General features: G+C 44.5%; 1 protein-coding gene across 1 annotated transcript in view; it reads left to right on the top strand.

Annotated features, from left to right (window-relative positions):
- Nucleotides 1-15,483, top strand: part of LOC142585955 (uncharacterized) — a 77,707-nt gene extending 62,224 nt beyond the window's left edge. Inside the window, exon 5 of the mRNA XM_075697087.1 lies at nucleotides 14,248-15,483. Within this exon, the coding sequence (XP_075553202.1) occupies nucleotides 14,248-14,442 (195 nt within the window). The 3' untranslated portion in view covers nucleotides 14,443-15,483. The remainder of the gene's footprint in view (nucleotides 1-14,247) is intronic.
- Nucleotides 15,484-16,651: the final 1,168 nt, after the last annotated feature.

Raw genomic sequence — 16,651 nt, 5'->3', positions numbered from 1 at the left:
TCGAAGTTAATCAACAAGCGTAAGACAGCTGGCATAAGGAAGTATAATATGGATAGAATTGAACATGCTCTCAGAAACGAAGGAAGCCTAAAAGCAGTGAAGAAGAAACTAGGAATTGGCAAGAATCAAATGTATGCGTTAAGAGACAAAGCCGGCAATATCATTACTAATATGGATGAGATAGTTCAAGTGGCTGAGGAGTTCTATAGAGATTTATACAGTACCAGTGGCACCCACGACGACAATGGAAGAGAGAATAGTCTACAGGAATTCGAAATCCCACAGGTAATGCCGGAAGAAGTAAAGAAAGCCTTGGGAGCTATGCAAAGGGGGAAGGCAGCTGGGGAGGATCAGGTAACAGCAGATTTGTTGAACGATGGTGGGCAGATTCTTATAGGGAAACTGGCCACCCTATATACGCAATGCATCATGACTTTGAGCGTACCCGAATCTTGGAAGAACGCTAACATAATCCTAATCCATAAGAAAGGGGACGCCAGAGGCTTGAAAAATTATAGACCGATCAGTTTACTGTCCGTTGCCTACAAAGTATTTACTAAGGTAATTGCAAATAGAATCAGGAACACCTTAGACTTCTGTCAACGAAAGGACCAAGCAGGATTCCGTAAAGGCTACTCAACAATAGACCATATTCACACTATCAATCAGGTGATAGGAAAATGTGCGGAAAATAACCAACCTTTATATAGCTTTCACTGATTACGAGAAAGCGTTTGATTCAGTCGAAACCTCAGCAGTCATGGAGGCATTGCGGAATCAGGGTGTAGACGAGCCGTATGTAAAAATACTGAAATATATCTATAGCAGCTCCACAGCCACCGTAGTCCTCCATAAAGAAAGCAACAAAATCCGAATAAAGAAAGGCGTCAGGCAGGGAGATACGATCTCTCCAATGTTATTCACAGCGTGTTTACAGGAGGTATTCAGAGACCTGGATTGGGAAGAATTGGGGACAAGAGTTAATGGAGAATACCTTAGTAACTTGCTATTCGCTGATGATATTGCCTTGCTTAGTAACTCAGGGGACCAACTGCAATGCATGCTCACTGACCTGGAGAGGCAAAGCCGAAGGGTGGGTCTAAAAATTAATCTGCAGAAAACTAAAGGAATCTTTAACAGTCTCGGAAGGGAACAGCAGTTTACGATAGGTTGCGAGGCACTGGAAGTGGTAAGGGAATACATCTACTTAGGACAGGTAGTGACCGCGGATCGGGATCATGAGACTGAAATAATCAGAAGAATAAGGGTGCGTTTGGCAGGCATTCTCAGATCATGAACAGCAGGTTGCCATTATCCCTCAAGCGAAATGTCTATAACAGCTGTGTCTTACCAGTACTCACATACGGGGCAGAAACCTGGATTCTTACGAAAAGGGTTCTACTTAAATTGAGGACGACGCAAGGAGCTATGGAAAGAAGAATGATAGGTGTAACGTTAAGGGATAAGAAAAGAGCAGATTGGGTGAGGCAACAAACGCGAGTTAATGACATCTTAGTTGAAATCAAGAAAAAGAAATGGGCATGGGCAGGACACGTAATGAGGAGGGAAGATAACCGATGGTCATTAGGAGTTACGGAATGAATTCCAAGGGAAGGGAAGCGTAGCAGAGGGTGGCAGAAAGTTAGGTGGGCGGACGAGATTAAGAAGTTTGCAGGGACAACATGGCCACAGTTAGTGCATGACCGGGGTAGTTGGAGAAGTATGGGAGAGGCCTTTGCCCTGCAATGGCCATAACCAGGCTGATAATGATGATGAAGTGTGTTTTGTGTAGTGTTAATTTCTATGTCTATACTGTTAATTGTTCGTTATTTCTTTTGTTTTCATCATTGATCTAGAATAAGTGCTAGTGGTCTTGTGTCTTTTATATTTCTTTTAATCTTTGTGTCATTGTCTGTCGATAACTACTTTTTTTTTGTCTTTCTCCCGTACTCTGACTCTCTCGCTGTGTTCGCTCGAGTACAGAACGACCAACCGGCTTAACGACTTCGCGCTGACGGCGAACAGGTGACAAGCCGTGACAGGTATACTAAAGGCCCAACCACTGGCTGGCGTCGGTACGCTTCGGCACGCGCCGACAAGCGAGCGCGCCGCTTCGCGTCGGTTGGTGGGAACGGAACGCAACCACTGGAGACAATCTCTGACGCTCGCCGACGCTCGCTCCTCGGCTGCGACGCATTGTTGCTGGACTAATTATGCAAAAAGGTGAGGCGTGCAGACAGGGCACAAGAGAAGAGAAGTGGACAACACGAACGCCGACTATCAGCTGAAGGGAGCACTGAGGCGAAAAGAAAGAAGACACAAAACTCATCTGCGCAAGCTCTGGAATGGTATCACCACGTGTCAGTCGGGTACATGTGCCGGTCTACGTGAGAGGTAGCTGTTAAGGCACTTAATCTCTTCCTTACGTAAAGTAATTGTAGGCTGACTCACGCACGCACTTCCACCATTATAAATATGCCATGCCTTTACCATAAGACGCGTATAGCTTCATTCTTGTGCCTGTACAATGTCGTGCATTCGTCTAAGTCTGGCGTGCAATTACAATCTTGGCAATGTAGGGAAAGATTAGAAGGCGATCCACCGGTTAACGACCTTTTATGTTCCGTTAGCCTCTGATTGATACACCGCCCCGTTTGTCCTACGTAGAAATGGCCACAGCTAAATGGAACATTATAAACCACACCCATGCGACAGTCAGCAAAACTGTTGTTCTTATTGTGCTTTAAAAGGCAAATATATGTTTTTTTGCCTTTTACCTGCCCCCTTTTCCTCTGCACGGCAGCGCTTAGCTTACCTAGCTTATTGGGAACAGTGAAAGCAACATTAACGTCATATCTACTAGCAACTTTTTTATGCCTGTGCGATACTGAATGAATGCACGGAGTAGCCACTACTCTTTTTTTTTTGCTATTACTGCTTTCTGTAATCACGTCCGTCCCCCTCGAAATCGACTTCTTTAGGCGTTCAGCCACAGAGGCCACCGCTACGCTAGGATAACCTGTTTCTAATAGGCGCCGGGCCTGCGCATTAAAACTGGTGCTCATTTTGTGCATGCAGGAGCTGGGCAGAGAAGACTTAAGGCACGACATGGCAATTCCGTTTTTTACTACTTTGGAATGCTTGGGCTGAAAATTTAACAACGCCTTCGAAGATCTTGGGAGTACTGCCAACAAACGTGATTTTGTTCGAAGACCAAGAAAATGTCTAGAAACTGAATTACGCGTTGCCGAGGAAATTCCTTGGTAAACTTTAATCCTCCTCCATAAAGTTGGAATTGCTCACTTACTGATGTAGCAGCGGAATTGAATTCTTCCCTATGAGCACCCTGCAATGAAGTTTGCCTGTACATGTCGCGCGACCTAGCAGCGGCGGTTAGCACCCGCGGGTAGGCCGTCACCGTCATTTCACCATTGTCCGTCGTGCGTTCAGGCCCGCCTGAAAGCCTGCCTTTCCAATTTTTCAGTGGTTTCGCCGCGGCCTGTTGGCAGATCCTTCGTGAGAAGTGTGAACAAAAAGAACAAGCACAGATACTGCTGCGTTAAGGATTGTCACAACCGCGAAGGGCATGTCGGTATCAAATTGCACCGCTTCCCTTCAAAACCAGGGGAAGCAACTCGGCGGCTGAAGTGGATCGTCGTGGTTCGTGTCGGTCTTGTAAATTTCTGTTAAACGAACTAAGACGTAAATGGCAAAAACAACAACAACAAAAAAAAAAAGCAGAACCAGCAGCGACATCCGAAAAAAACACAATAAAGCGTCAACTGCATAAGAACGCGTGAACTCATTCCCGCTCTTGTAAATCAGTTTAGATAGCTGTTTAGCTCGTCTTGCTCCTAAACAAACGCGCTGTTGTTGGTACGTGTCATATCTAGCTTCGTAGGCGCTTCGGGCTGGATCCTTGTACGCACTTTGTTTCTTCCTGCGTCAAGATCACGACGCGAATGCTGGAACTGAGCTCATTCCTGCCGATATTTTCTCGCACTTGGAACAAAACTAAGGTTGGAGTACACTGTAGCACACGTCGAGTACTCGAAAATTAGCATTTCGCTCGCGCACGATAGCGCATATTTGTTCAGTCTTCACGTTATTTAGTCTCAGCTTATTGTTCTCTATGATGCTTCAGCGGTAATGTCCCATCACATTCGAGCCTGAACGACAATACCAGAATATGCTCGAGGCACTTTGTCAACGGAGAAAAAAAGCACTTACCTGCCAATTTGCCAAAACCTCTACAATTGTGAGGTGCAAGGCACGCTCCAAGTAATGAAGCGATAAATTATAGTTGAAAGACGTCCACGGCTGTATTTGCTCACTTAAATGGCATAAAATAATGATTTGTTGACTCACTTTCAGTTCGACGTCGTAAGCATGCTTGCTTTGTTGTGACAAATACTTCGCGACCTGTGGTGGTTGCTTAGTGGCTATGGTGTTGAGCTGCTAACCACTAGGTCGCGGGCTTAAATCCTGGCCACGGCGGCCGAATTTCGATATGGTCGAAATACCCAAACACCCGTGTAATTAGATTTATATCTATGTTAAAGAAGCCCAGTTGGTACAAATGATTCCGGAGCTCCCCACCACGGCGTGCCTCCTAAACAGATCGCGGGTTTGGCACCTAAAACACAACAATTTAATTTAAGCACCCCGCTGTGATGTCCGTGCTTGTTTACTTCTTTGACACGATGTACAGTCAACAGCAAAAGTTTGCGGGATGTGCGAGCGCGTGGCAAAGCGACCCTCCTCCCTACTCCTCCCCTTCTAGCGGTGACCCCTGGTGTCGAGAACCACGCCTACACGCATGCGCTTCCCTCCCTGACTGCAAGCGTGCATATTTCCGCGCTTCCTCCTTGCGCGCCGGCGACATACGAATGTAGCCGCGAGGTAGCCCTCTTGCGATATGCGCTGTGGCGGCTTCGACGGGCGAAACTGTGTGAAACGTGTTTAGAAGCATGAGCTTGCGGCCGCTTTTTGTCGAGTCACGTGCGCTGACGCATAGGGCCGGCCCGGTGGCGAACGCAACAAGTCATTTTTGTTTTTCTGGGCTGCACCTTCTCGTGGCCAATTTTCGTTGTTTATTTCTTTTTACGAACGGTGCGTTCTACCGTAGAAGAGCGTGGCAGAAACGCGCTATATAGAAGGAGACCGGCAAGACAAAAATGGACAATTGATTTCCGTTGTATACTAAACGAAGTTCTGCCCGTCGAAGCCGTCACGGCGCATATCGCAAGTGGGCTACCTCGCGGCTACATTCGGATATCGCCGGCGCGCAAGGAGGAAGTGCGGAAAGATGCACGCTTGCAGTATCGGAGGGACGCGCATGCGTGCAGGCGTCGGTCTCGACACCAGGGGTTCACCGCTAGAAGGGGAGGAGGGTCGCTTTGCCACGCGCTCGCACATCCCGCAAACTTTTGCTGTTGACTGTACATGGTTGTATTCGTAAATTTGACGTCCTTTCGTTAGCGTCGGTGATCCAAAATGGGCCTCGATGTTCTCGATTGCCTTAAAACCGCAATTTAGAACGTCCGCCAGGTTTCAAGCGAGCGCCGAAAAAGCATGCCTCCGTAGCAGTGGCCGCCTCGGTGTTTCGCGCTTCTGACACGGTGGCGCTGACGGCAGAGCCGATCGCTGCGCCGCCTGACCATTGCAGGGTGCCCATTGCAGAAAATCAGGTAATCATCAACGTAACGAAAAATCTTGATAACGCAATCACGTAAGGCTTTCTCTAAGCAGCTGTCAACCTTACTCAGGTAAATATCGTTAAGAATAGGGTCAACTTTTGAGCCAATACCAATGCCTGATTTCTGCAGAAACATGCCATCTTTCCACCCAATCAGCGTCGAATTTAAGTACATTGAAAGAATTTCTAGAAACGCTCCCGTGGAAACACCGCGTCTGTCAATAAAAGCCGACTCTTGCACTTGTTCTTTAACGCACTCATTTACGGAATTTAGCAACTCGTCATGCGGCAAGGAGTAATACAGGTCTTCGATATCCATACTAAAAGCTGTACAATCAGCAGGATTTTCCTCTCTCAAATACTGAACTAGTGCCTGAGAATTACGCAAGCGAAAGGGGTCTGAAAAAACTAGTGAGGCTAAGCAGTTCTGTAGGTAACTAGTGACACAGACCTGCCACGTCCCTTTCTCTGGCAATATAACACGAAAAGGAATTTCTTGCTTATGGGTCTTCGCCGAGAAAAATATTTCTAAGGTGAGGGATTTTGCTTTCTTGACATTAGAGACAACTCTATCAAGATTATGTCTTGACAGGAGGTCAACCGCACGTTGCTTAACTGTCGAGGGCTTGAGTTTTACTGGCTGTAAATTCTTTTCTATGGCTGAAATCGCTTTTTCTGAAAACATGTCATCTGGCATAATTACGAAATAACCTTCCTTGTCAGGTATTACTGGTCTAAGCTTACGCTCCACAAGGTAATTAACTAACGGTCGGACAGCGTCAGATGTCTTAAAATGAGAATTTGATTAATGCTTGCAATGCAATCTGAAATACTGCGCGCGCGTTCTTCTTCCGGGACGAACTTGGTTATGCAGCGCGGTATGCTTAAAACGTCAACGGGTTTTACGTTAGGCTTAAAACAGTGCTTGGGACCTAAAGCAAGGGTTTTTCTATGGGTATCACTTACGATGGCGTCTCCAAGAACCAGTACGTTACTTGACGGTGAATTATTAGAAAGGTGTTCCCTCTTACTTTGTTGAAGCTCAGGAAGTTTCATCCTCCACAGGAAGTCCGCGTGTTGGTTGGCTAACCTGTTCCAATCGGCGTAAAGGCGGTTCCAATGACGACCGTCTCCCAGGGCCTCGCAACGGACCTTCAAACGCTCCTGGTAGACCCTAACTTGGCGCCATGATTTGGCGGACAGAATAGCTCCCATCCTCCTGGCATGTCCAGTTGATGGTAGAAGGAAGCCGCACATAATTTGAACTTCCAATAAAGGCTACACGATTACACGAAAGCTACACGATTACGAGTAAACCACGACATGGTTCTAGCGCGGAAGATACATATCGCAATTAAGGAAGCTAACGAACAGGATTGTGCAGAAAGTAGGGGAACATGGAAAAGGGCTCAGAGTACTAGAAATGAAGCTTAGAACGACAGAAAGCTGAGCTAGTTGGTAAGGATTCATTATGGAAAAAGGTGAGGCGTGCAGACAGGACACAAGAGAATTGTACAGCACGAACGCCGACTATCAACTGAAGGGAGCACTGAGGCGAAAAGAAGAAGACACAAAACTCTTCTGCGCAAGCTGTGGAACGGTATCACCACGTATCAGTCGGGTACATGTGCCGGTCTACGTGAGAGATAACTGTTAAGGCACTTAATCTCTTCCTTATGTAAAGTAATTGAAGGCTCACACACACACGCACTTCCACCATTATAGATATGCCATGCCTCTACCATAAGACGCGTATCTTCATTCTTGTGCCTGTACAACATCGCGCATTCGTCTCACTCTGGCGTGCAGTTACAGCTGGACTATTTTGTATTCAGCCCTCCAAGTCCGACCTAAACCAGTCTGCTGTAAACTGAGCTTGAAACGATATGTTAGTGATTTGTATGCTCATTTAGATATAAAAATGTACGCCTCTGGCAACGGTTTCTTTTCACCCTTGAATTAACAATAGTGCAAAAAAGATGGACATCAGCGCTCGCGTCGTCGTCGGTCTACAATATCGATTTGCAAACATCTGCACAACCATGCTATATCATGTCGAAAGCTTCACTTCATTTTTGGTATCTCATTGCACAGCCAACCATGTAAGAATTAGGCGTGTGAAGTATCATTGAAAAATCTGTATTGGAAATACTGTCACGTTGTAGTGACGGTGAAGAATGATGCAGAGTCAAAACTGGGAGTTACTAATTTAACTATTTATTGGGCGAACTTTTGCCCAGCGATACAAGTGACTATCAATCGCAACGAAAGCGGCGAGCAAAGTCGGCGATCATCGAAAATATGTGCGGGTCAAGTTCGTCGCCTTTCGTATATCAGTCGTCGAAGGTTCCAGCGTCTTCGCTGGTGCCCGCGCGCCTTCCTGAAACTATTACACAATTCGCGTATGCAATCAGATTATACAAGGTACGTCGACAACAGACAACGGATAGAACCGACGATAACATTCGCGAAATTTCCGATACGTGCAGGTGCGTCCTGCAGCTAGCGATAACGTTTAACATTTGTTAGCCGGGGAAATACGGTCACCGGCTACAGATAAAGATGTATGCGCGTCAATATAATAACGCTTGTTGTTGTATGAAAGAAACGTGAAATAGTCGGTTCTGAGAAAATTAGCAAAAAGAATTGAACACTTGTAGCGCTCACAAGAAAAATCTAAAACAACTAGAATTTACGTAATTCGTAGCTTGCCTCCTCGCGATTCCTGTTTCTGTCTAATCTTGCCCGTGGAGCGCCTCATTGATTTTTCTAGCTTGTTTTGAAGCATCAACACCGCATCGGGAGGCCTTCACCTTTAGCGGCCTTGAGTGTATTGCTAGAATAATGTTCACTGTGTAAAGGGTATGTTTTATTGCAACTGGTTTCAACATGTCAAGTCTGTCTTTCTCGACATTAATGAAATAACATATCGTCAGATAACAAACTTGAGAATAGGAGGATTTTAATAGGCGTCTTTCGTTGCCCTTCGCCAAGTCGTACTATCGGAGCATTTATTCAAATGTATGGTGGAGCTCATTTGCATAATACAAGAAAAAATATATAAACATATTATTTTCAGAATTTATACACTGCAGGTCACCACACAAGAAATACCAGTTTATTGTTTTCAGTCTACTATGATGTTTTGACTGAGAAAGACATTCAATTTGTTCTATGAGGCGTGCATAAATGTTGTGGCATATTATTTTATTGTACAGCCAATCGTTATTAAACCTCAGAAGAAATTATTAGCACAATGGATATGATCAGACATAGTATTTTATTGCACTTTTTGGCAATGCATGCTTCTTTTTAAATTGTCACACTATAACAATATTGCACAAAGGCTACAGAACTGAAATAATATACTAGTACATATTTAAAGAACACAATAAATAAATAAATAAATAAATAAATAAATAAATAAATAAATAAATAAATAAATAAATAAACTGCTTATTATAGTGCTCAGGAACAGCTAGAGAGCCTTCGTGCTGGTGCTCTTAAAAAGCAATATGTGAGACAAAATGTACAGAAAACGTGAATGTAGTAGACAAAAAAAAATATGCGCGATAGAGAAACAAATAAGGAAAAACGAAAACGAGGAAGAGTAAAAGGGAGTTAATCATACATGATTATCTACGGACACACAAAACCACAGGAAATGAACTCTGAGGTATGTCGATACAGGCGCAGTTCTTATTATGTGTTTTGGAGCCGAGTCATATATAGCACAGTCTTGCAACAAGGCCAGACAAAGAATGTGGAATGCTGCCTGGTATACTGCTGCGGCACGAACAAATGTATATGATCAAGAAGCCTTGGAGAATGTAGAATGTCATGAACTACCTTATACAGGAACAAAAGGTCTAATTAAGTCTTGAATCTAGTGGTGCGCGTTGAGGTATATTTGAGAAGGCTGAACTATGGTCGCCAGAATGTCAAAATTGGTGCTTCAAGATATCACTTTATTCTGGACGCGCTCAATGAGGTCAGAATTAGATTTACATGTTGCACCCCCTCCTACAGAGGCATACTCTAGTAGTGGAAGGCACACAGCAGAATACAATTTCAGAAACAGAACAGGTGAGTGGAAATCATGAAATATGTGACATACAATTGCAAGAGCGGGAAGGGAACGTTGTGCATATTTAACTTGTGAAGAGTACTTTGGCGTTCTGTCGAAGTACACACCAAGATCTCTAACTTCATCGACCCTAAGCAGTGGAGCATCCCGAAGGGTGTATGAAAATTGCACATGATGTGTTTTCCACGTACAAGTTAATGCCATATTATTACAAGCATTTACGAGTACCTCATTGTTTATGCACTAGTTTGAGAGTGAAAAAATGTCTTTTTGGAGGTCAATGCAGTGGTGAACACTGTTGAGTCTCAAAAAGGTTTAAGTCGTCGGCACACAAAGCCATGCTGTTCATTTAATAAAATGTTCTTAGCACTAGCAGAAAGCAAGGAATGCAATACCGATTGAAACACTTTTGACGCAGTGCAGAGGATAGATACAGGCTGGCAGTTAGTAAGTGCACAACCAGCACCGGATTTGTGCACGAGCAATATCCAAGCTATCTTCCGAGTGCTAGAAAACGTACCAGACTTTACGGAACTATTGCAGATGCTTGTGAGAACAGGGAACAAGTATGCTTCCATACGTCTTAACCTTTTCAGTGATTTAAAACGTGCTTTCACCACATTTCTTGCATCTTCAGAATTATAGAAAGTGTACAGCTGCAGAAAATAATTTCCAATTGTTCATTGAGTTTTGTCAAGGTTAAGGAATGTAGACTCCATGCGAAAACTCACTACAGGAAGATAAAATATGAGAACATAAACTATTTTGTGTTTTCAAAAGCTTGAAAAGCACTTATCCAGCCAATTGAAAATTATACCTCGTGCATGACGTTGTGAAAAACAATGAAAGAAGTGAACCCACTACATACTACATTCTGACACCAAGTAAGAGAACACCCAACATTCCCACTCATTTTGCTAAAGCATTCTGCACGTTATTCAAAATTGTAGCACAGTTCCAACAATATAAGTGTTTGAAGATGTATGCAACACATTTTAAATATCATTACTTTCATGAGTGCTTTGGGTGTTGATGCGCTATCTTGCTGTACACAAGTGTGCAGACAGCGTCTGAAAGGGTCAAGCACTGCGGGAGAATACCATCAGCACCACAAGAAAGGAAAGGTTTGAGGTGCTTCATGCACTTGAAAACAAGGTCTTCATTGATTGATAGCGTACACACCGTGCCAGACTGAAAAGGAAAGTTACTTGAAGCATCTTTTCCACCGTATACAGAACAGAAATGTTCTGCAAAGGCATCGGCAGTGTTCGAGACAGCATCACCATATTCATCAAGACATTTTCGTCGCTCTCTTTAGAGGAGTGAGAGCGCACGAAGCTCCAAAAATATTTTGAATTACGTGTCAGGCTGGCTTCAACACATTCCATGTGGTCGTAGTGATCATTCTAATAATAATAATAATAATAATAATAATAACATGACACTCTAGACAGCTCGCAACACACACAAACACAAGCAGAGAGAGAGAGGCAGATATACAGACAAGCAGGAGCGCCGCTTCAGTGCGGTCGCAAAGAATGGCCCGTCCGAATGGCCAGTGGGTGGAGAGAAAGATCTGGATGCCAGACATATAAGCATGCAGTTGCGGTGTCAGGCCGTACAGGCGTGATGGGGCTCAGGCTGTGCTGGCCGCTTGTTCGGACGGACTGAAGAAGAAAGATGAGGGCTATCCAGAGAGCCATCAAGCATCCTGCTGAATAGACAGACTAGTCCAATGTTACGCTGGTATTGCAGGGTGTGCCCCTTGAGGGCATTGAGGCGATCCTCGTAGGCTGTCATGAGGTTGCGACTATCGAAAACATGGAAGTATAGGGTGCGTATTGACCGGTGTTGAACTAGCTCAAGTTTGTCAGCGAGGTGAGTTTGGTACGCGGACTATACACTCTTAAAAAAAGAGGTCGTCATTTTCACCAAGTGAATATTAGCACGTTACTTGTCCCAAGAAGCACTACCTTTTTAGTAAATGCAGGTAGTAAAATGATGGCTAGTACTTGCACTACCTGCTGAAGCTAGCAAAAAGCACTAACTTTGTTCTAACTAAATACTACTCGGGTAGCGCAGTTACTAACGCAACCGAAATATAATTGCCCACAATACAATGGGGGCCTATTCGATTTATAAGTGCCGCTTTCATTGGCATACGAATTCGATGGCATTTTAAAAGCATAAGAAAGTAAAATATAAATGCATATAAAAAAGAGAACCGCGTCATTTCGCTGTGTATTAAGGCATCAACTAAGGGCATATATATATAAGTAATGTTTACCAGGGACATTAAGGCGTACTGACTCCGGGTAAGAATGTACTACATATCTCCAACAAGCAACAATACGCAAGAACACACGTACAGAACGACAAAGGTACTACGCGGCGCTTGCTGAAAGAGTAATTTCAAGAATATTTACAGCCCTAGTTTGAGGGAGTACATGCTGTACCGGTGTGCACCTATATATTTGGTTAAATAATCAAAGTTTCGCGCACAAATTTCTAAAGCCTACTGTCTGCACATATGTGTGCTATGCGACGTCGCACATAACTTTTAGTCCAACATAATGAACAACACTACAGTTTATCTCAATTTTGCATAAGACTGTCACTATCACAGCATAATAGGCCACGGCCATACGAGGCTATAGTAGTGGATTAGTAGTTACTTAGTAAAATCTACTAAGAAGCCTTTCTTGGTATTAGAGGCAGCACTTACTAGATTTACTAGACGCTGGCTAGTATACAGAACTAGTCACTGAGAAGGTAGTAAAATACATAGTAATCTAGTAAACACGTGCATTTACTAAGTATTTACTAACTTTATTTTTAAGAGTATACTGATGAGCAGTGCTCTAGCTGAGGCAGAATGATAGAAGTGTAGTGTGTTCTGAAAACATCTTGTCCACAGGGAAGGTAGGCACGAGACACAAACCCAAGAATGGGACGAGCCTTAGCTACAGTGCCGGTGACATATGCGGAAAAGTCGCGAGAAAGGCTTAATGTTACACATAGAATGGGAAGGGCCCCAACAGCCTCCGAAGAAGTATGGTGGACACGCAGCAGTTTTGTTGTGGCTGATACGCATGGCTGCACCTTTTTGCGGTGACGCGTCAGCGTTCTTGAGTGCTGCACGAGCGATTTATCCCATAAGACGAATGCACTTGAAAGAAGCGAGTGAAGGAGTACTGCGAACTTGTACTGAACTGGATTCACATGCCGAATAGAAGGGCGCAGTGTCAGCTGAAACAGACGGCATGGCTGATGATGTGCGTACTTCCATTGTTCGGCTACTAGTGCCTTTCGCTTTCGAAAGTTGTCTTTGCCACTGGAAACAGCGCAGAGCTCGCCCGTTAACTTGAGCTACCTGGGACACCACGGAACACGCTATCGTTCACAACCCGAAGTTCCACACGGTTCATTCGCCAAATCACATACCACACGAAGTCAGGAGTGCTATATTTTAAATCGCTGAAGCGCCAAACGGAACTGAAAATTCATTTATTTCGACAGAGTTTCTCAGCTAGGCTCTTTCACTCGCCAATTGCGAACTCGATGGACGCACTAGACCTACGCGCAAGCTAAACAGCATAGGCGGTAAGCGAGTGCTGATTATCCAGACTGTGGAGTTCAGAAGCATGTTTCTATTCGTTTCGAGCACGACAAAATACACATACACCAAGCACAGACGTTGCGGCAATCATGATTAGGTTGGATGTTTTAGCAGACGATCGCATTGAGATCGGCGGAACCCAGTGTGCAGGTTGGATTTGTCGGCATCGTTCGAATCCACGTGCACTGTTATCGGCCAAGTACCACAACACTGTCTTTCGGGAACACTGTCGCGCGCGTCGTGCGTCCAAAGAACTCGGACGGTCGTTGGTGTCGGCGTCTTCGCATCGGCGGCCATCATAGGCATAGCAGCCGGAGGCTTCACAGCCTCTGATTGGTGGACGCCGGCGACGCGTCGCCACGCGTCACCCTGTTCGCGACCGATGCTTTTGGCGCGTGCCGACGCGTTTCAGTGGTTGGGCCTTAAGCCAAGAATAAACGCCAAGGCGGATAGCGTCGTCAACTTATTTCAGCATCAGGAACGTGTGACGAAACTGACGGCGACGACAGCTTCATAACGAAATTAATTAGTCGCTAAATTATTAAACACATTCAAGGAGGTTTAACACACTGCATTTTTTAGCAAGACAAAATTAAGTTTGGCAACTGCTGTGGGCTTTGTCTACAGGGATAAGACTCACAGAGCCAGAATGAACTTGTTGTCAGGGGAGTCGTGACATGACGTCATAGAATTCCAAAATTGGGGAATTTGAGAAAAATTAAGGAAAAGAAGTTTCACTTTCACTAGCAATGCATTGTCATCACCCGGCAAAGAAACATTGAACGATTCATATTGCAGGTTCAGCGTTCCTTGCATGTGATTCGTCATTTTGAACGTGCGCAGGTGTACGGCGTGCCCCCGCCCGACTACTCGACGGTGAGTCCTTCGCCGGACGTCGAAGCCCCAGCGCCGTCGCTGCCTCCACGCAGGATATCCCTGTCAGCGCTTTTGTGGCAGGCGGCTGCTCGAAGACAGACGCCGAATGCGGTTGAGTGCTCTGTTGCGCACGCCGATTCTGGCGGAAGCTGTGCCACCTGAGCGCTTGGCCCCGCCATGCACTTCGCGCCTCCTTGGACGTGTACGACCCTCCGGAGATACTGCTGATGAAGACACTAGACAGTGATAGTTTGACTGGACAGACTTGACAGTTTTGTGCGACATGCTGTCCATAGCCTTCAAGCACGTACTTCGACAACCACGCTCATGCGCTCTGTATATAACAGACGTGGCAAGTTTGGGTGATGATCCCGCGTACGACTACTGATGAATCATTTTAGTAACTTCAGTTAACCATTGCTCACATGACACGAGCTCAACCATTGTTACTAACATCAGAGAGTGACAGAGGGAGTTAGTCGACTGCGTACAGAACGCTTGGCCGTCGAGTGATGAGGCGTCGATGACTCAATCGATTTGCAGTGTACCATTTCCGTCACAAGTCTGACTTCAAATTTCGTGGCTCTGATTCATTTGCCAGTGCATACTATGCACGGTTCACGTTGTGGATCTTTATTTAGGTCGCAATGTGAGCCTGCTCGTTGTTTATTTTGCGCCATTTCGCAGCGCAGTTGTAACTGAAGAAAACTGGAAACACATTGGAAATGATTCGGCATTGTGAAATACAGAGAATTATACAGAATTTTACAAGTTCACTCATGAACTTTCTGTTATGAATTATGTTGCAGTGAAAGCCACATTGATACGTTATCTCGCAAAAATTTAGAAATGCAAATAGGACTCTTGAATTTGAATTTATGCATATGTTCGTTAGTTGCGTGTGTTTTTAAATGAAAGATAGTAAAATGCCCACACTGGTAAAACATCAGAACCATTACACTAGCTGAACTGCTGCAATTATTACGAAAAGAGTGCTTCTTTAGAGTGATTAGAGTGACTTTAAATGGAAAAGAGTGATTGTTTTTTAAAATTAAATGCTACGTCCTCTAACTCAAGTCACGTAGCATATATCAGGTGAAATAATATGCAGTACTTCATGACTAGCATGATGTAACAGCCTTACAAAGCACAACAACCATATAAATGACTCTACAGTTCTACGAAATAAACACTGAATAAGAATTACATACAAAACTAAAATACACTTGCTTGTTAAGTCAATACAAAATAGACAGAAAAATGTACCTTTACGGCTGGGGCACCAGCAGCGAAGAGATAAATAGCTCTCGTGCAAACACGCACACCTGGATTCCTCCAGTCCGCAACCACCCGAAGACCCACAAATTGTGCCCGCAGAACAAGCTGCATCTCCGCCTGAGCATGCTGCCTTGCTGTGTGGGGTCAATGCAGTTTCATATAACTAGAAATTAAGCTACCTTAATTTACAATGCAGAACAAATTACTGTTTCTAGAATAAATTTTCAGCAGCACCACTGGAGGCGGCAAGTTAAACAGAAAACAAGGAAAAGGAAGAAGCGATTGTGCAAATATGCTAGCTGTCGTTGCTTCTACCTTTTTCTGAATATGACAATTTTTGATGCAGGCCCATCATTATTGGTCACGGCAGAATAAAACAATATTTAAATAAAGGCGAGGAGGCACATTTGAGGTGCGAATAAGAAGGAAATTGAGATCACGAAGTCATTGACGAATCAGTATCAAAAATGTCAGCCGATGGCCAGTGTTTATTCAGACTGTCTTATTCTGCATTCTACTTGCGTGTAGTATACGTCGCTATCAGCATGTGAGATAAATTGCCGAAACATCACCTAAAAATATGCAGTGCACTGTAGTGTCACGGTCACATTAATTTCAAGGGAACACAAAACAGGTATGTTTTATGTAGACATTGCTAAAGATTGTCCGAGATCAGGGTATTGTATACCAGCACGTGATTGTAGCGGCACTTACTAAAGTGCGGCGGAAGTAGCGGAGCTATTCAACCAGTGCAAGTATCTGAACTATTTCCAAAGCGTCAGCTCGAACCGGTCTGGAAACAAGGTCTATTATCTCGGTTTACTTGCACGCAAAAATTAGAGTTCGCAAGTGCATTTCCACAAAAACAATAGACGAACTGAATGCCTGCGTAACTGCCAGTGTAAAAAAAAACGTCACAGGTCTGCGCGGCACACGCAGCACAGTCACAGCTAAGCTGGAGGAGCACCTCCACAGGAGCTCCATTTTCGGCAGCACGCACTAGAGGGTTCGTACCCTGCATGCGAGGCGGCGCCATAATGTGTATCGAAGAGCAAACACAGGCATCGAAGGAAGGAAGGAAATCAACTTTATT

The sequence above is a fragment of the Dermacentor variabilis genome, chromosome 6 (genome assembly GCF_050947875.1).
Source record: "Dermacentor variabilis isolate Ectoservices chromosome 6, ASM5094787v1, whole genome shotgun sequence".
Taxonomy (NCBI): Eukaryota; Metazoa; Arthropoda; class Arachnida; order Ixodida; family Ixodidae; genus Dermacentor; species Dermacentor variabilis.
The sequence above is the reverse complement of the archived record's forward strand: the minus strand, read 5'-3'. Positions and strand labels throughout refer to the sequence as shown.